Below are 20,176 nucleotides of genomic sequence, written 5' to 3' on the forward strand. Positions count from 1 at the left end.
ACACAGGAGGAGTCAGAGCTGCCGCCGCAGCGTGGAGGGTAGAACGAAGGGGGCACAACAGGAGGAGAGGGGGCTGCTATCGGCATCCGTCCCCCCACCCCGAAGGGGGTAGGCCTGAGCAGCAGCCGGACGCGGCCCCCACGTGTCCAGCTATCCGAGGGGGACCCGGGCTGGAGCCTAGGCTGAGGCAGGAGACAGGCCCCGGCCCTGGCCCACAGCTGCCGAGAGCCCCTGGGACACCAGGAGCACAGACAGGTGCAGGGCACGGCTAGACCGCAGACGGGTGCCCTGTGTTCCCAGAAGGCCCCGGGCTGCACACACAGAGCCCGGGGAGCCCAGGTACTCACGCGGGCACGCATTTTGGAAGTGGCCAGGACTCCGCTGGAGGTAGGAGAAACGCAGAGTCCCACAGTGAGTTTCTTCCACGACGCAGCTGCTTCAGGCGAGGTTGGATCCAGGCGCCAGCCAAGCTCTTGGACCCCTGTGTGCCTGTCTCACTCCTCCTTGGCTGCCCTCGCTGTGTGGGCGTCCCTCTGTGCACAACCTTCTCCAGGGGCCAGGAACGATGGTCTGGGGGGACCCGGACCCCACGCCTCACTGACTAGCCTTCCTTTCTGTTTCCAGCTCTGCACAGATCACAAGCGCAGAGGTGCTGTGCTCCGACTGGGACCTTGGCCCTCCCCTTGGTGTGAGGGCTTGAGTGACAGCCCTGCCACCCTGGGGGGTGGGGGGGCAGACCTGCCTGCTGTGCTGCGGGGTCCCCACTGGGATTTGCAGAGCCATGGGCATCACCCCCATCCTCCCTCCCCCTTCCCTGCCACTGAACGGGAATGGATCCAGCCTCAAGAGCAGTTCCCCAGCTCCTTCTCCCCGACCTTTGTCCCTGTGACCTCAGGCAGTCTCCTGCACCTCTCCGGGCTTTAGTGTCCCTCTGAGGCGCTGAGGCTCCAGCGCGCAGGCTCTGTTCCCGCACAGGGGAAGGAGGGGTGAGGTGGGGGCCGTGGGAGCGTCTCTGCATGAAGTCACCTCCCCAGAGAGGCCGCGCTGGGTGCCCTCGCTGTCAGCACCCCCCCTCCCCCGTGTGCCCCTGGGGCCCACGTCGCCTTCTCCAGCTCCACTAGCTGCTGCCTGGAGCCAGGAGCCGCCCCAACAATAGTGGGGGAGGAGGACATGGCTGGCAGTCCCCACGGCACCCCGCCGCCTCCTGCAGACCTCCTGGCCCATCCTGCCAGCCCAGAGGCCACCGCTGGCTGCGGGTCTCCTCGCTGCCCCGAGAGTGCTTGTCCCGGGGCCTCCCCGCGCCCCGCACCCCGCGCCCCGGCCCGCAGGAGGGGAGGAGCTGCGGGGCTCGGAGTCCTGCCTTCCTCGGAGGCCAACCCCGAGTCGGGGAGCCCCGGGGGAGCAAGGCCGGGGCCTGTGGGCCCCGGGCAGGCCCTTCCTGCAGGGGGGAGGCGGGCCGCCCCCAGAGTTCGGGGCGCAGCTGTGCGCGGCGGAGCCCGGTGCTGCCCAGCCAGCGCTCGCCCCCTGGGCCTTCCCGCACCCGGGGTGCCCTGCAGGCCGGGGCAGGGCCGAGCGCCGGAACCGTCACGGGCGGCGGCGGGGCGCAGGGCGGGCTCCCAGCTTTGGCCCGGGCCGGGGGCCGCCGCTGCGGACGGGCGCCCCGGTGCTGCGCCGGGGCCAGGCCAGGCCGTGGGGCTCCGAGCCCCGCTTCTCGGCCGCTCGCGCCTGCGGTTCCCGGCGCCGCCAGCAGGGCGCGCCCTGCCCCTGGGGTTCGCCGCGGGGCTCCCCTCCGTAAAACTCCGATTAACTCCAAAGAGGCCCAAAGGCAAGGGAATCCCGGCTGAGGGCCCCCTCCGAAGCAGCTGGAACCCCCAGCTCTCGGTGCTCCCGGCCGTCCTCGGGGGCTCCGGCCTCGGCGGCGGCGGGTCACCTGCCGAGTGGCACAGCGTCCCCGGCTGCACGGCGGTGGGCGCCCAGGCCCTGCCCTGTTCTGGGTGCTGAGCCCGCCTTAGAGCAGTGGGGGCCCCGGGCGCCCCACTGTGCGCCTCCCTGCAGGGCTGAGGGTGTGGGGTCGGGAGGACTCTGGTGGGCCCGCAGCGTAGGACGGCAGGAGCAGTGCCCTGAGGGCCTGGGCAGGACCCCGGGGTGGGCCCGAGACCCTGGGCTCCAGCCCTTCCTGCTGCCCACGGCGCTCTGGTGGCCCAGGGGGGCTGCAGTGGGGACACCTGGAGGGGCAGGACAGTAGGGGAGGGGCTGGGAGTTCCCACGTCTTTGCACCAGGGCTGGAATTCAGGGGTGCCCTCAAGGGCCTCCTGCCCCTGGTCCATATAACCACCCGGAGAAACGCTGAGCTGGGAGGGGTCATGCTGGCCCTCTGCCCCCAACGCCCCAACACCCCTGAGCAGCTGCTTAGAACTGGTTCCTGGGGGCGCCTGGCTGCCTCAGTCCGGAGAGCCTGCGACTCGAGATCTCAGGGTTGTGAGTTAGAGCCCCACAGCGGGGACAGAGATGACGGAGATGAATGTAAACACCTGGTGGCCTGGAGCCCCAAGCCCCTGCTGGTCAGCACTGGTACAGCTCTTTTAAAAAGGTTTGTTTGGGACGCCCGAGTGGCCCAGCGGTTTGGCACCTGCCTTCAGCCCGGGGTGTGGTCCTGGAGACCCGGGATCGAGTCCCACGTGGGGCTCCCTGCATGGAGCCTGCTTCTCCCTCTGCCTGCGTCTCTGCCTCTCTCTGTATCTCTCATAAATAAATAAAATATTTTTTAAAAAGTTTGTTTATTTAGGGGTGCCTGGGTGGCAGTCAGGTAACTGGCCCACTCTTGGTTTTCAGTTCAGGTCGTGATCTCAGGGTCATGAGATCGAGCCCCGCATCGGGCTCCGTGCTGAGCGTGGAGTCTGCTTGAGAGTCTCTCTCAGAGCACAAGTGGGAGGAGCGGCAGAGGGAGGAGGACAGGATCTCAAGCCGCCTCCCCGCTGACCCCAGGACCCCGAGATCACGACCTGGGCCAAAATCAAGAGTCGACCGCTCCACCGACCGAGCCACCCAGGCGCCCTGGTACAGCTTTTTAATAATCGCCTTTCAGAAGGGAGACGGATGCTGTTTGCCGTTTGACAGGTGAGGACCTGAGGCTGGGAGGCCGGAGCCCCCACGCGGCAGGAGGGGGAGCTGGGTGGGCACCAGGCCTGCTCCCGACCGAGCCGCAGGCTTGAGGGCAGGGCTGCTGGGCACGCAGAGGTCACCGAGGTCAGACCCCGCCCGCAGGGGAGGCAGGATTGGCAGCAGAGGCGGCAGGGTCTCCGGCACACCGGGCATGCGGGACCCCCTATTAGTTTTAAGACCACATGTGGGCCCTTTTGAGCGTGGGGCCACGTGGCCACACGGGAGAGAAGAGGCTGGGAGGCCCCAGGGGGTGGAAGGCTCCAGGCCCCAGCAGGCCGCTCCCGGCGCCTGTGAGAGAGACGGAAAAAGAAGCCCAGACTCCTTAGTCAGATTTATTTTCCTCTAATCAGACAGTTTAGCATTTCAAAGTTTTGCATTCTACACTCTTACAAACTTCAGTTATTAGCATCAGAAACACAAAAACATCGCAAGACCTCAAAACACAAATAAATACCAAATAAAACCACACACGATATACAATTAACGAAAATATAAAACATAATAATGCTATCAGAAAATCAGACATGTTGTTAACTCACATTAACAACATGATTATTGCTGAGCAATAACTTATACTGTCTTTTTTTTTTTTTTTTTTTTTTTTGTCTTAGAAGAGCAGAAAAACACAGGACGTGAATCACTGGTCACAATCACTTGGAGTGTCAAGATGGGTCCTCACAGCCAGCGGTTACTACAGACGGCAATTTTTAAAACAGATTAAAAATACAGAGTCAAATGAGAGATTGGCCTTCTTTGGTCTTTGTTTTTGGGTAATAGAACTGAACGAAGAGGTGTGCCATCAGAGAAAGAATGCGATTCTAAAACCTGACACAATTGTCTACATGGATTCACACACTTCCTTGATCACAGATGTTATTCTATAGGTAATTCTTGTAGAAATCCTTGGAAATAATGCCGGCTTTTGTGTTTACCAATTAACTCATTTAGTTTGCTGTTGAAGGTTATCTTACTTGTCTACTAGGGGACTGAGTCATAAAAACCGATCACCACTAATTGCAGGAGTGGTACAGCCATCCTGGACTTGAACCTCTTTTTCAACGCAAGAGTTCGCAAGGGACTCGAGATACAGCAGCAGCAGGAGAAATGAAAGGCAAGCACTGCTCGGCGCCACCAGGGCCCTGGCACTGGGCTCCCTCCCCGCTGCCCGGGCTCCCTGGTGACGGCCGTGCCCCCCGGGCAGGCAGGTCACCTCGGACTCGGGGGCCACCCCCGGACCTCACCTGCCTTAGACCCCAGTGGACGTATTTATTCTACTTTGGAGAAAATAAAACTGTCGAGATTTGCAAACTGAGGACAGGACCATGGTCTTGGGCGGAGAAGCAGATTTGGGTGACAGACCCGTCGTTCACCTCTCAAGCGGCTCCCCGGCCTGGAGCCCCCCGACTCTCCTCCGCAGTCTGAGGAAGGTCCGGACAGTGGCAGGGGACCCGTGTGTCACAGCTCTGCTGACCGCCCAGGGCCGGGGCCCGGGCATGAGCCACCCCGCAGGCTGGCGGACAGGCCGGCGACAGGGTGGGCGGCCCTCGGGGCGGAGCAGGGAGCTGTGCGCCCGGGGGGAGCTGCGGGGCCGGGCCGCCACCCTGTCCCCGGCCCCGAGGACAAGAGCCCCACGGGCCCCCCTCCGCCGGCCGCGGCCCTCGGGACAGGACCCGCCCGCCGAGGACAGCGCAGGCGTTGGTGGCCGCGCCTGGGGTCGGGGCGCAGGGGAGGCCCCCGAACTGGGCCCGCGAGGCGGCCACCAGGAGGACCGGCCTCCCCGGGCTCTGTGGCCCTCGGGGACCCAGGCCCAGGAGCAGCCTCGCGGGAAGGGACGAGCGTGTTGGCCGAGCCTCCCGGGCTGACCTGCCGCCCGCAGATGCTGCTCCGGGGACGCGCCGCGCGGTGGCCCCTGGTGCCGCCTCCTCCCGCACGGCGATGCCTCGAGGCAGAGCCGCCTCCTGCTGGGACAGGACTTAGGACAAGCTCACGAGCTCCTGCGGTCTCCTCCGCGCTGTCTACGGCCCCGGGAGCTGGAAACCCCGACTTCCCCACGCGGCCGGGGACAGGGAGCGGCCCCACGTCCAGGGCGGGCGGACGCTTCGTTCACGCTCAAGACTCGGTGTCGGTTTCCCTAGAGCATCTGGGACACGTCTGTCCCGTGGGGAATTTTGTCACTTTTAGGAAACAGGAAAAGTGCACCCACCACAGTGTGTGTGACACGTGCATCTGCGGCAGGGACCCTGTGAAGCCAGGAGGCCGGCCCCAGGCGGCGAGCACCAAACCAGGGCACCAAGGAGCCAGGACGGAAGCAGCGGCAGGTGCGTCCCTTGGGCAGCGCCACCCCCTCAGGTTCTTCAGGAGGCCACTTTCCAGAAAGTCCCAAGCGCACAAGAGCGAAGATGTGTACCAAAGAGCGGCCGAAAGGCCTATGACCCCCGCGTTCTCACCAACTATCTTCAAGCCACGGGATGAAGCCTCCGCTGGGCACGTGCTCATCCCCGGGGACGGTGCCAGCTCCTGATGCCATGTCCTACGGGCTCCTGGGGAAGGAGGCCAAAAGGGCCTGTCATCTCCCGCCAGGAGCGGGTCTGGGAGGGGCTGCTGGGAAAGTCCCCCCACCAAGGGACAGATGCTTCCAGAAGTGCCTCCAGGTGGCCCACCTCCAGAAGAATTTCAACCAGGAAAGGCAAAGTATTTTTTTTTTATCAGACCGAGATGTTGCTTATCTCTAATTTGTTAATATTGTCCATACTTCTAGTGAAGGGGGAGGAAGCTGCAGGCATGTCCCTGCCGGTAACCCCAGGCCTCAGGAAAGCCACCAGAGGCCAGGCAGGGACTGCCAAGCGTCCTCTCCCCCCTGGGTGTGTCCAGGGTAGAACCAGGGCAAAGTCTGGAGGAGGTCGGGGACACCTTCCAGGGAACAGTGGTCCCACAGCACCTGCAGGAAGTCCTTCCTCTAGGAACAGGGACACATGACTCCTTATGGACAGGACAGAGATCACAGACTCGCCCTCAAAGCAACTGGGGGGGGGTTAGGGTGGAGAAAATAAAGATGAATAGAAGGAGCATCGAACTGCTAAAGGGCGTGGCAGGTCACTTCTGGAAGGGGACAGCGAGGGTTAGGAGGGCACTTCCAGCAGGCACTGGGGCAGAGGCACGCCCAGGGCAGATGGCAGCACCAGAGACACGGCGGGCCACCGGGCACCAGCCCAACCGTCCCCGCGTGACCACGAGGGAGCCCAGAGGCAGGCAGTCTGAGGTGCGCGGCCCAGCTGGCCAATCGTGGGGCGCGTCTTTTGGATGAGCGGCACAGATGCGGTGGTTCACACACATTGGTTTTGCCTAAGAAGCACCCGTCACGTGTAGCACCCATCAGTGGTAAGAGCACCCATGAAGCGTGGTGCATAGCAGAGGGGCACAGAGAGGCAGGGCTCCGGCTTCTAATCACAGTTGGACCATTGAGAGAAGGTAAACAGTGAGTTGAGAAAGTGCCGTCTGGGCAGGCGCAGGCTGCGACGGTCCCGAGACCTCCCTTCCCGAGAGAAGGGTGGTTCCAGGGCCCCGTCGGTGAGCCTGGGCAGCCCCCAAGAGCGGCGGTCTCTGGAATGCTCAGAGGGTTCTGCTTCGTGGGGGGTGGACTCCCACGACCCGGGTGGGGACACAGAGAGGTCCTGCCCTGGGGCGGGGGGGACCGCGCCCGTGCTGGGACTGGGCGGCTCACGTTTGGGGCCCAGAGATTTGGAATCTGTGATAATTGAGCAGTGGAGGCTCTAGAAGCTGAAGATGGGCCTGGCTTCCCCAGCAGGAACGGGGCTGTCTGGGGGCCCGGGAAGAGGCAGAGATCTAGTGGTCGAGAGAAAAGTCGGGTTAAACTATCACCTCCGAGAGTTACGGTGAACACAAAGCCAGGGTCGAGAAGCAGCATGTCACATCTAAGGCACATGTACAGTATGCCACCACCTCTACGCAAAGATGTTGCCTTTGGAGATCGTGAACAAAATGCAGCAATGTGACAGAATGAAGAAACACACCTGCTGTGGCCTCCTCCAGCACGAGCCACCTGCCCACCCCCGGGCACTGGACACTGAAGGTCAGAGTTGTCAGCAATAGAGAGCGTGTCTGAACACATGGGGCAGAATTGTAAGAGCCTACAGGATTTTGTTTAGAACTCCAAAGTTCAACGAATGCCCTATTTTAGGGTGAAAACAATTATAAATCTGAAAATGATGCACAGCATCCATGAGCAGTTTCCCTTTCATAATAATTTTGAAGTAGTGTCATTAACTACGACAGATATCGAAGGTTTACATTTCTAACGAGAAATAACAGCAGATTGAATATTTTCTTTCCTATCACAAGTGATAACCAGTGTTTGATATTTTACATTTTCTTCCAAGAAATATCAGTCTATCAACGTTTTAAAATAAAATGTTTGCAATAACAATTATCTCAGAACTTTAAATTAAAAAATGATTCTGAATTTAGACTTTCAAAAAAGACCTAGGTGTACTTCAGGGTCTTCTGACAAACAAATTATTAAAACAGAGACCAGATGAGGCCTTAAAAATAGACAATATACTATATTTGAAACAAGATTGCACTCTTGAATTTTAGAATATATCAGAATTGCATTATTATTTCATAAATTCTTCTTTTACTTAACATGCTGACATGTCCAGCTATCCCCAGGTGTGCGTGTGTGTGCGTGTGTGTGCGTGTGTTTTCTTTTTTTGGTGTTCAAGTTTCAGGAAGAAAAATCATGGTTCTTTTGTTTAGCATATATGTTTTCCACCTTAATTAACTAGATCTTTAAAAATGAAAATGAAAACCTTCTCTGACAGCAGTATTTATCACGTCAAAGGATAAATAATTCTTCAGAGTGGAGTGTTGCTAGTCTATTAGAAAACATGTCAGGTGTGTCCTCACGCGTGGCTCCTCCCGCCGGCCCGCGGCCACCTTCTGCTGCTTCCTCCGTTCCACAAGGTCCTTTTCTGAGCGCGAGGACCTCGGTGGAGACAGCCGGTTCAAACCCCCCAGAGGAGATGCCTTCTGCTCAATCCACCTCCCCAGTGACCGGTCAGGGGTCGGGCAGATCCGAAGTATCCACTATGACTTTAATAAAAATGGTATCATCTTTAATATATGTCCCGTTTTCTAGCACAGTTTGAGCCACGAACACTGGGCAGCCAGAGGCAATATTCATCTCCCCGGTGGGCTTCTTGAAGCTGCTGCTGTTGGGGTCCGGCTTGAACGCATCTCCCAGGTGACGCCGAGAGGACCCCTGATCCATGAGCATGAGTGTCACTTTCTGCTTGAATGGCCAAGGAAGCAGAGCATCGTACTCTCCGCGCATAATGACAAAAAACAGCGACAAGTGCGTCCCCTTCCCCATGCCGTCCCCGTTCAGGTAGACCCTGGCACACATCTTATAGCCAAAATAGCCCGTGTAGAAAGGCTGGCTGTAAAGAGACAGGGTCTTCCCCATGACGGCTTCCTGCTTCCGCCGCTTGTAATCTCGGATCTTCCAAATCAGCACGCCGTTGTAGCTGGCGGTCTCCAGGACCTGGAAGCGCAGGTCCATGTCGGCCAGGCGGATGTCATGGACGCTCAGCATCTGGTCGTGCCGGCTCAGCTGGGACTCCAGCAAGCCTGCCGTGGGTGAGGAGAGACAGACGGTGGAGGGCCCGTAAGTGTCAGGAAGGCTGGAGGAGCCCGTTCCCGCCAGCACTGGCACTAAACGGAACTGGCTTTTGGGTGGAGGACAAGCACCTGGATGTGTCCTGAAATGTAGGCCTCAGATCCCGGCTGCGCTGCCCCCCACCCGCGGCCACAGCCTGCTGAGTCAACCCTGAGGGACACAGGGCCCATGGGCCTCAGGGCACATTGGTGCAGGTCCCCCCAGGGCACCGTCACGGGGGCAGGGAAAGGCCGCCCTCTTACTCACATCCCCCTGCCTTCCAGCCGGATGCTTGGAGTCACCTGTGCCCTGTGTGGCTTCTGCCCACGTCATTCCTGTCCTCCGCTTAACCCAACGTTTGGGAGGGAGGGCACTGCCATCACCTGAGTACCTCTGCACCATTAATCCTCGTCATGCAAACATTCAGAATATTCACTCAGTCCCCAAAGCAGCTTCTAGGTATCAGGAACACGTTGGCTGAGCAAACCGCAGGGTCATCTGTCCCCTGGGCCTTAACCAGCACGGCCGAGAGCCCCCCAGCCAGCAAGCCCTGCCCCTGCCTGGTGTCCACTGTGCCACCTGGTCTCCTCCCTACCACACTGGTGTCACATGCAGGGTGTGTGTTCTAGGTGGGAAACGTTTCTCTCACAAAGGCAACTCCGGCTGGAAAGTCATCACACCTCTGCACGAATGGCGTCTCACTGGAAATCACTGCTCAAAGGCAGTGTGTGCCTAACGTACCACCCACCCACCAGCTCAAGCCCCAGTGGCCGGGCCGCCAGGCTCCCAGGAAGAGACCAGGACATACACGGCCCACCCCAGGCCCCTCCTAGGCCTCCCCACGCTGCCCCTACAGCCCCCACCTGTGTTCCGAGCCGCCTGCCCTGCACTCTTGTCCACGCTCTCCAGCTCGGTCACTCGGTTCTGGAGGGACTCCACGCTGCTCTTCATGCTGTCTGCTTCTTCCCAGTTCTGCCGGAAGGGGCGGATCTCTTTGTCCAGCTCTTTCAGTTTCTCCGCCTGGCTGTCTATTACTCGCTTCCAGATCAAAGGCATCAGAAAGGCAAAGCACAGTTAGAACTCTCTGAAGTTCTAGAGAAGAGACACCGGCTAGTTAGGTAGAGCAGCCAGTCCAGAGCCGGCCCCATGCCAACTCTCACACGGGCATCTCACAGGTGCCACAGGGTCCTACCCCAGAGGAGGGGACCAAGGCACAGAGAGGCCTCACCCACCAGCCGCAGGGCACGGGGCCCTCACTGCTCTGTCCTACAGTCTCAGGTTCAGGACACTGGAACCACACCCAGCTGCTGTCGGAAGGTCTCCATTTCCTAAAGGGCCAAGTCATCTATAGTGGCCAGACAATGTGGGTCTCCCACAAGGCTGCCTGGCCCAGGGCTGGAGAGGCCACCCTATCCCTGTGGCTGCAGCCACCACCCTGCCACCTGCTCCAGAGAGACCTGGCATCCGCACAGGGCTGGCAGCAGGAAGAGCCCTGATGGCGGGTCTGCAGACCCTGGCTGAAACAGAGAGGCCAATGCCTAGGAGTGGGGCTTGCTTCTCCCATGCACACTGGGCGCAGAAACATAAAGACATGACTGTTGACGGTGAGGCTGAATTTCATGCTATCTTAATTTAAATAATTCAAAAAGCCTTTTCTTTTTTTTCTTTTTTTGCAGAAACATAAAGATCATTGACAACAATAAGCAGAGGGATGAGATTCACACTCTTAACTACGGTGGCCGGCCTGTTTTTTTTAAAGATTTTTTATTTTACTTATTCATAGAGACACAGAGAGAAAGAGAGGCAGAGACACAGGCAGAGGGAGAAGCAGGCTCCATGCAGGGAGCCCGACGTGGGACTCGATCCAGGTCTCCAGGATCACGCCCTGGGCTGCAGGTGGCACTAAACCGCTGCGCCACTGGGGCTGCCCGGCCAACCTGTTTTTAAGGACTGGCACATCCACTTGTTGGATGAAGCTGGGACCTAAAAGATTTTCATTTCTTTTTAAAGATTTTATTCATTTACTTGGTGGGGGAGGGTCAGAAGGAGAAGCAGATTCTCCACTGAGCAGGGAGCCCAATGCTGGGCTCGATCCCAGGGCCCTGGGATCATCACCTGAGCCAAAAGGCAGACACTTAACCGACTGAGCCACCCAGGCGCCCCTGCGTTTTCACTTCTAAAAAGGATTTGCATTTTGTGAAGTAAAGCTCACAAAGGCGGCAGGGTTTGGGCCCCGGTGAAGCTGTGAGGGACTGGGCCGCATCTAAGCAGCAGGGAGACAGGGGAGAGCCCCGGGGCCTACTGAGTTCACTTCTCCTTTCGGAAGCCTATTTTTAAATATTTAGTTTCAGCACCCTTGCTGGCTGTTAATAACCACCAAGGAACAAACATGGTAGGTCTGGGTTACTTTTTTGGGGTAGAAGTACAGTGTTATTCTTCCTCTTCTTTCCAAGAAAACCTGGTATTAGCTAACACTGAAAAAGTAAAAATGATTTCTGTAGAGAACACCTCTTCCCACACTGATGTCACTTTATTTCGATCCATGTGTTTGGAGGCATACTGGATTAGCTCACACAGTCTGTGTTCCAGGGCCTACTGACCTCCCCGAACCCCCAGACCCATACTCTATTTCTGATGAGCATCTGCAGCTCTCACCAGGTACTCTACCCGTTACGACGACAAGGTGAGCCAACACGGACACTGGGGAGTTTAAAAGGCAAGTTAATGAAAACCTATGTCATCGGTGGTGGCTCTCAGAGATGCCATTCGGTAGCCTGGTGGACATCGAGTGAACATGAACTGCACGGTGGCCTGGGACAAGCCAGGCATCACCTCTAAGCTTCACGCCCCTGAGATTAGAGGGGGTGATGCAGAGGTGCCTCCTCTGCAAGACCGGGGATGTGCACGGGGCAGTGGGCATGAAGGCACGTGGCGATCTCAGGAGCAGGGCTGTGGGTGTGCAAGGAGGGCTGCAGGAGGGGCCCTGGGCTCCAGCTCAGTGACAGAGTCAGCACGTGGTGGTGGGGGCAGGAGGGAACACATGTACACAAGTGTGCACACAGACAAGGCTCTAGAAGGAGCCCCCCACACGGCAAGGGAGAATGTAGTAAACAGACCTCTCCTTTGCATCAATGGTAGAGAGTCAAGGCAGGACCCTGATCTCAATCAAACTTTCTCTGTAGAAGGCAGCAAACATGATCTCATTCCTAAAGAGTGGTCTACACTCAGCTGCTGTCCTACTTCTATAAAAATAAATCTTAAATGCAGGTGTAGGATTGCATGAGAAAAAGAATCCTGGAGTGGAGAGACGGTATAGATTGCAGGCTATGGAAATAAATCCCAATCAAAAGATTTGCTGCTAGAACCTCAATTCATCAGTGTCACACACTGTGCACTTGGGGACTTAAACCACCGTCACTCTGTCATTTGCACCGTTTAGGTCACTGGGACCTGTAGAGAACCCTGGGCAAATGAGTCCTGCAGGTGACACGCAGGGGCACGGGCCTGGGCGGAGGCGGGGGGGGGGGGCTTGCACCAGGCCACATGGCGTCAGGGACACAGGGATTAAGCTGACATCTAGGTGGTCTGTTTTCATTAAGAAAAACAGGTTCTTTAAAAAGTAAAATATTAAGAAACTGCCCTTCCTGGGTCAGCAAAAGCAAATACATTCTTAAATTCCACTGCCTTTAGCCAACTCCGATTGCATCCCTATCTACCATGTACATCTGGGGCCCTCAGGAACTCTGCACTCTGTATGTGCTCCCATCATCTCTGGGATTTTAGGATCTACTGGACAAGCAGACAAGGAAGGAGATGACACAGAGGGTACCATGTCTGTCGTCACCGTGGTGGTCTGAGGTATGGGGCTGAGAGAGCACTGAGGAGGGAAGGTGGAGGGGAAGGCAACAGGAAGGGTTTGGGATGAAGGAGGAATAATGAGAGGTGTACACATGAGCCAGGCGCAGGGTGGAGAGGTGGAGAAGGCTCTAGAGGGACTGGAGAGAAGTGCCCTCAGGCAGAGCGTGCTTCACAGACAGCCAATGCCCCCAGGGGTCCAGCCACCGAGGTCTTCCACCCACATTCCCTGAAGACTGACAGCCCAGGCTCTGTCTGTCAGGCTAGCCACACGCTGCCAGCCCCCTAGTGAAGCACCGGTAAGCTGCCACCCGTCATGTGACAATGTCACCCAGATGGAGTCAGTCTACAGAAGCTGCTGTGGGGGACTTAATGAGATCAGGCATTGCACGTCCAGTGTGATCTGAGTACCTCTCTTTCAACATGGTCTGTTTTCCTTCATGCTTTTCTCTCCATGGAGAAGGGCAGCAGCGAAGTCACCGCACTCCTACTTATGACCAGGCAGGGGCACCAACTGTACTCAGCCTCCATTGCTCTGGGCTCCAGCAACAGGGTCTCCCCCTGTCTTTCTGACTTAGATCTCAGCGGTTTATTCAATCATGAAATATAAATCACACATGATAGAATGATTAAATTCTACTAAAAAGTAAAGTAAATTCAAACTTCTCACCCTGGGAGAGGGGGAAGTGGAGAAGATGCATGTAATGACATCAGAGGTTTCAGACAAGTGCCCCAGTGACCTCATTACAGATATCCTAATTTTTCTTCTGTTGTTGATATTTTTAACAGCTGGTTTTCTAGCATAGCTTTGATTTCTGCATCCTTTCTACCCACCTCTCAGCGCCCCAGGATAGCAGCTCTGTTGCTAGTAGCTTGGCCCTGAGGGGGGCCATGTGGGTGCAGCCTCTGGACATCCTGAACAACATTCCCATGGGTCTCTGCAGAACGCCAGAAACTTCCAGCAGGAGGCTTGCTGGTGTTTTATGTGATGTACTTTTTTTGGCCTGATTCAATACCAAAGACTTGTACCTTTTCTAACACAATCTGTTATTTCATTGTGTTTTTCCTCGTCACTGGACAACCTCAAAGTTTTAACACAAATGAAATTAATTTAATAAATCTCTATGCAATTCAAGCCACTATGACTAATCTCTGATGTTAAAAGGGAGGAAAGGCATTCTCAAAGACACCGTGACTCTGAGCTACTGGACTTTTTTTTTTTTTTTTTAATCTTCCAGATAATTTAAGGAAACACATCTAAGTAAAAGCCCTGAAAAGCCATTTTGGAAACTTCAGTGATGCTTCCATGGGTGTGTGACACACGTGGGAATTAGTATAACAGGCACACACTACGAGTAAGCTGATGTGCATATGATACCTACAAGAATAATATACTATTAAGTACCTGTGTTGATAACAGAAATGAGGAACCACATTTTAATCAAGCCCCCTTATACACTTTCTTTTCAGAATAACAAAGGCTTACATGTTTGTTTTGAGGTACATCTGGATCGCTATGGTGAGATAAAGCGGGGCATGTGTGTCACTAGGAAATTCAGAACAAAATAGATTGGCTTCACTTCACTTTAGGAAGTGAAACTTTACACATAACTACTCTTGAACAATATGAAATCTTAAATAATAATAAAAAACAGCTAATTTTTTAAAACACGGGCTGTAAATCTTACTTCACCCACAGTGAATCAAAGGCACAGCAGAGAGGCAATGGTACTTGCTCTCCAAGGAAAGGCGGACAAGACACAGCAGCCCAGGTCTTTCTCAAGTTTCCAATTAAGCAAGAGAAATAAGTCCTTTCTTTGACAAAAGTCATGGTTTTTGCTCAAACAGCTCACTGAGAATACCCAAAAGGAGAACACAGACATGCTCCTCGACCCTTTGATCCAGCAATAGTCTTAAACTTCTTACCTGCAAATGAAGTATTTTGGATTCATTATTTCGAAGCATTTCCTTTTGTCTCTCAATTTCAATTTCAAAGCTACATATCTGATTGTGCAAACTTTGTATGCTCTTGTTTTTTTCTACGCTTTCATTCTGTAGCAAGGAAACCTGGAAAATAAATTCTTCAATTAAGCAAATAAAAAGTGGTTTTATTAGTTAGTAACAATTATATAATGATACTACCTAAATTTTCACAATATAGGCCTTCTACTAGTTCACTGGAAGGAGTTCCAGGGGAAAAAATCCCTTTATACAGGAAATGGAAGTTCTGGTAACTTTTTTTTTTTAAGATTTTATTTATTTATTCATGAGAGACACAGAGAGAGGCAGAGACATAGGCAGAGGGAGAAGCAGGCTCTTCGTAGGGAGCCCGATGCGGGACTCGATCCCAAGACCCTAGGATCACGACCTGAGCCGAAGGCAGATGCTCAACCACTGAGCCACCCAGATGCCCCAGAAGTCCTAGTAACTTAATAGGAAATCCTATACACTGTGTTTCTCAGAATCTCTTCCAGTAATTAAATAAGGTAAGGCAAAGTACAGCAGCTAACTGAATTTCAGAATGAATGGGACACACTTCCTAAAATTTTTGCTGAAAACCAATCAACTTTTTACCAGAGTTGTCTTTCAAACTTCGACCAGGAAACACATCTGCACATCTCACACCCCGTTTGTACAGATGTGTGCATGTGCTTGTGTGTAAGAAGCAGGAACCACAAAACCATCCTTGCCCTAAACATTTCCATGGGTCTGGATCCGTTCTCTTTTATTCTATTTTACTTTAAAAAAAATAGTAGTTGCAATCCACTAAATTATTTTACTTCCACAAGTGGGCCATATCCTATACTTTGAAAAGTTCTCCCAACATAATGAGGAAAGCACAGTGAGAATAAAAAAGCTATGTATGTCTTTGGTTAATCCTTTGGGCCAACAACTGGCTCTTGCAACAGAGACGTGGAGCTGCAGAGTCCATGTGTCTGGCCCGTCGCCAGAAAGGACCTTCCATAAAATTCAACATATCTACCTGCAACACCACATCAGCCCAGGTAAGGGCCTGCTGGGGGAGCAGTTCTAAGCTCACCGTTGGCCTTTTCAAGATTTCTTTCTGGAAAATAATTAGCTTGGCCATGTGCACATCCTACAGGCAGGTCTGCCTTTTCCAAAGTCATGTCTCACTCATTCCCATTTCTCAAGGTGGTCACAATTTCCAGACTCTTTATTCTCACACCCAAAAAAATAGCCTGCATGCATGCCAACCTTTTTATTTTAACGATTTTATTTATTTATTCATGAGAAAGGCAGAGACATAGGCAGAGGAAGAAGCAGGCCCCTCACAGGGAGCCTGATGCAAGACTCGACCCAGGAACCCCAGGATCACACCCTGAGCCAAAGGCAGATGCTCAATCACTGAGCCACCCAGGTCCCCATGCCAACCTTTTTGATAAAAAATCTCGGTAATATCTCCAAAAAACATGCCAATTTTTCTTCTGCAAAAACCAAGCAACCTGAGGGTGAGCAGAAGCATCTCACATTAATGAACATGTCACCATATTAAACTCTTAATTTCTTAATTTAGGGACCCCCTATTTTAAATTTTTAAATACTTATTTTAATCAAAGAATCCAACTCCCAGGCACCTGCAGAGCCCTGCTTTCACCTATCAGGTAGACATGACATGCATGGGAAAATCTTCCTGGCAGGCGTGTTTCCAAGAAGCACAGCAGAACACTCCCATAGCAGAGGAAACAGGGAGTCCTCTCGTCCTTCCCTAAGGTCCTCTTCACTGAGAACAACATTTACTCCAGCCTATTTTGGTGGGGCACTCCACATTTCCCTTTAAACTTTTCCCATACAGAAGACAAGTATTTTTAAGTCCACATCTTACAAAACAGTTTTTCCTTAATTTGACATGATGGATTAGAGTTTTTGAACCAACGCAAACATTCCATTTTCCACTACACATGAACAAAATAACCTAAGATATTCCAACTGAGTAATTGTGTAATGAGAAATAAATTCCCATTTTAAGAAAAGACAAGTATCTCCATTCTTTGTCTAGTCTTTGCCTCTGGGCCCAAAGAAGAGACAGGTGTTTTCCGGTGAACACAAACAATGGTGCACGCAGAGGCTCTGTCCCAGCATTTCCAAAGACAGAAACCATTCACTTGGAGTGGAGCAAACATGAGGAAGTGGGGGCTGGGAGAAGACCATACCTCTTCATGCACTAATGGAGTCTCAGCTCGGGGAGCAGACTTGGCAATGACACTTTCTACGATTGTCTCACTAGACAGCCACACACCTCAGAACCACAAACTGTTAGCTAACTAGTACAGCTGGAACAGAACCAATGCATTATAAATAAAAGAAAGGACTTTTAAGTAAGTGAGAAACGGAGTATCAAGGAGAGCCCTGACATCTATGTCGTTAATTTTTAAAAAGCAGAAACAGAACACATTCTTCAGAAGGGAAAAAAAAAGACAACTCAGTCACAAATGACTCTTGTAACACAAATCTCATTTCCCTGTTAAACAGGACCCTTCTTCTACCACACTTGTGTGTGTACATGTGACAAACCAACCCTGTGTCACATCTCATCTTCAGCATAAACATGTGTATTAACAAACTATGTCAGAGTTAATAAAAGTATTGTGATTAAGAATTTTAGACTCTTTCAAATATACTCACATTTTAAATTGGTTGGATTTAATACTGGAAACAAGGTATTCAAATCTCTAGAAAATAAACATCAATTCCACTGGCTGCTCTAATTCTTTTTGGTACCCTCTACGGCAAATTCTCCATAAATATTTCTTGAATATTTTTTTTCCTTTGCTGTGAATTTTATTTTTTATTTATTTTTTTAAATTTATTTTATTTTATTTTTTTTATTTATGACAGGCACAGAGAGAGAGAGAGAGAGAGAGAGAGAGAGAGAGAGAGAGAGAGAGGCAGAGACATAGGCAGAGGGAGAAGCAGGCTCCATGCACCGGGAGCCCGACGTGGGATTTTATCCTGGGTCTCCAGGATCACGCCCTGGGCCAAAGGCAGGTGCCAAACCGCTGTGCCCCCCAGGGATCCCATATTTCTTGAATATTGAGTTAAGTTTTTACTTCTGTATAGAAGCCACAATGAAAGATCCTGTAGCAACTGCTTCCCTATCAATTCTTGGAGGTTTTCATCCTTTCCTCATGAACAGAGGGCCCAGGCCCGGCCCAGTTGAACACCATGGAATGAGACGAGAAGAAGTATGACATTAGGAAGGCACCTGCGAAGGAGCCTAGCTGGAGAACAAGTGCTCCCTGCATCAAATTTCCACAAAGTGTCAGGTGAGAGAGTCAATAATAAAACTATTGGTGGGGCAAAGTCTTTTCCCAGCTGTCTCTCAGAAAAGACAAAGAATGGTGAAGCATTTAACACTGGTAACCTTCTAGATTGGGTATTGGCAGATTTTTTTCTGCAAAGAGCCAAAGAGTAAATTTTTTTTTTTTTCAAAGAGTAAATGTTTTGGGCTGTGAGGTCTGTACAGTTTCTGTCTCAATTCCTAAACTCTGCAAAAGCAGCCATGGACAAAAGGGAAATGAATGAGCATGGCTGCATTCCAATAAAACTTTATGTACAAAAAGACGAAGCTGATGGGGAGAGAATGGGAGGTTTGGAAGTTTGACAATGCCTATTCGAGGTCAATGCTAAGGTAACCATAAAAGGCACTGCATGCTTGCTTGGTAATTAACAAACAAAACACACACACACACACACACACACACACACACACACACCTTCATTTATAAGCTCAAGGTCATGTGAAAAGAAATTTACTTTTTTGACATTCTCTTGATACTGTTTCTTTTATCCAAATCCACTAGTAACTATAAAAAATATTTTCTACTTTAAATAATTTGAAGAAATTATTAAGAGCCAACAAAAGCAGGAAGCAGCATGGTGTACCTTTTTCTCCAGGGAGTTACTCCACTCTTTCAGTAAGTTGACGTGCTGCACTGCGGAGCTGGCCTCATGGGCCTTTATCTGCTGGTTTGTCCCCTGCGAGAAGAGATGTAGTGCATTAAGCTGACCTCATTCCATTACAGAGCATAGTAAGACTAACACATGACCTAAAACCAGCAATAAACACGAAGAGGGGAGCCCTATTCCTTAAAGCTAGTAGGTGGTCTCCAAGCCTTCGGAGGGCCATGCTCAGTGGCCCCTACTCTACTGAGTGCAGGTGGGGAGAGGCTGGCAAGAAGAGCAGACATCCTGCAATTATACAGCAACCTCAAGTCCATGCTCTTCGCTCTTCAAGCTTCTTACCAAGCTCCTTCTCATCTGCGTTTTGTATTTGTAAAATCAAGAAATTAAATCTTCAACCTCTCACTTTGGTTCCTATATAACCTTTTTCATTAAAAACACAAATGGAAAATGTTTAGACACCTGCAGTTACAGCTAGACACTGCTACAAATAATCTAGTAAACATGTAATCAAAGTGGGATTCTAAATAATTTATTAGAATATCAACTTATTAAGGAAATTCACTGTGTTAGAAAATGTATTACTCCTCACTATTCTAAGTATACTTGGAAAGTTACATACAAAACATAAACAATCTACAGAGTACATAAGATGGAGACCATTTTAGAGTCAGTAATAAGCACATGAAATAGTACTTCCTATATTTAAGGAAATAATCGGCATGAAAATATAATTTGTTCTGATATTAGAAAATTAAGAAGCCACAGAAAGCATTTTAATGATCTCCAAAACATATACTCTGTACATAGAATATTCATATATATATATGTTGATATAAGTATTGCTATATATAAACATATATATATATACATACACAGAATGAATGGTACTACATACGACATAACAGTGGTGAGTGCTCCATCTCATTAAGAGACGGAGACAATGGGAGAGCTACAGTCGTTCTTACTCTGAGGGCTATTTACTTTCTAAGAAAATACTGAGATGCCAGTATCTCTGTACTGATTTCATAATAATGTACTGATAATACACAAAATTAAATATAAAATATTTTAATTGTAATATATACTGCCCTTCAGCAGTTTTAAGATCGAGATATATATTTCAATGAAACTCAGTTCAAATTCACTAGCAATCTCAGACGTGTTAAAAAAAAAAAAAAAAAAAAGAACAAACCAAAAATCCCCCAGAAACAGGTTTCTCACAGCACAAGTGTGGTGGTGATGGAGACACCCTCTCCACACGGCTGTCCTGGGAGGGGTAGCATATATACTCTGAAATGCGTTTACAGACACACGAGTGCCATCCTCACAACTGTGCACTGACATGCACACTGCTCCAACTACGTCTGGTTTGACACCCACTTATATTCAGGTCCCGGCTAACGTTCCATAACAATCTCTCTAGAAAACCCCCCATAGCTGTCAGTCCTGTTTGCCCCATTTTCTAGCTGGTTTTAGATGTAGCTATTCCCGGGCCTCCTGACTTCCTCCTCAGCTCAGGTGTCCACCTGAAGTCTCAGAACACCCCTGGCATGGAAA

General features: G+C 51.7%; 1 protein-coding gene across 1 annotated transcript in view; it reads right to left on the reverse strand.

The window, feature by feature from the left end:
- Positions 1–3,480: 3,480 nt before the first annotated feature.
- Positions 3,481–20,176, reverse strand: part of TRAF3 (TNF receptor associated factor 3) — a 113,185-nt gene continuing 96,489 nt past the window's right edge. The window contains exons 9-12 of the mRNA XM_055304138.1: positions 18,599–18,691; positions 14,621–14,761; positions 9,703–9,877; positions 3,481–8,811 (exon numbers count right to left, since the gene is read on the reverse strand). Of these exons, the coding sequence (XP_055160113.1) occupies positions 8,240–8,811; positions 9,703–9,877; positions 14,621–14,761; positions 18,599–18,691 (981 nt within the window). The 3' untranslated portion in view covers positions 3,481–8,239. The remainder of the gene's footprint in view (positions 8,812–9,702; positions 9,878–14,620; positions 14,762–18,598; positions 18,692–20,176) is intronic.

This window comes from Nyctereutes procyonoides, unplaced genomic scaffold (assembly GCF_905146905.1).
Source record: "Nyctereutes procyonoides isolate TBG_1078 unplaced genomic scaffold, NYPRO_anot_genome, whole genome shotgun sequence".
NCBI classification, from domain to species: domain Eukaryota; kingdom Metazoa; phylum Chordata; class Mammalia; order Carnivora; family Canidae; genus Nyctereutes; species Nyctereutes procyonoides.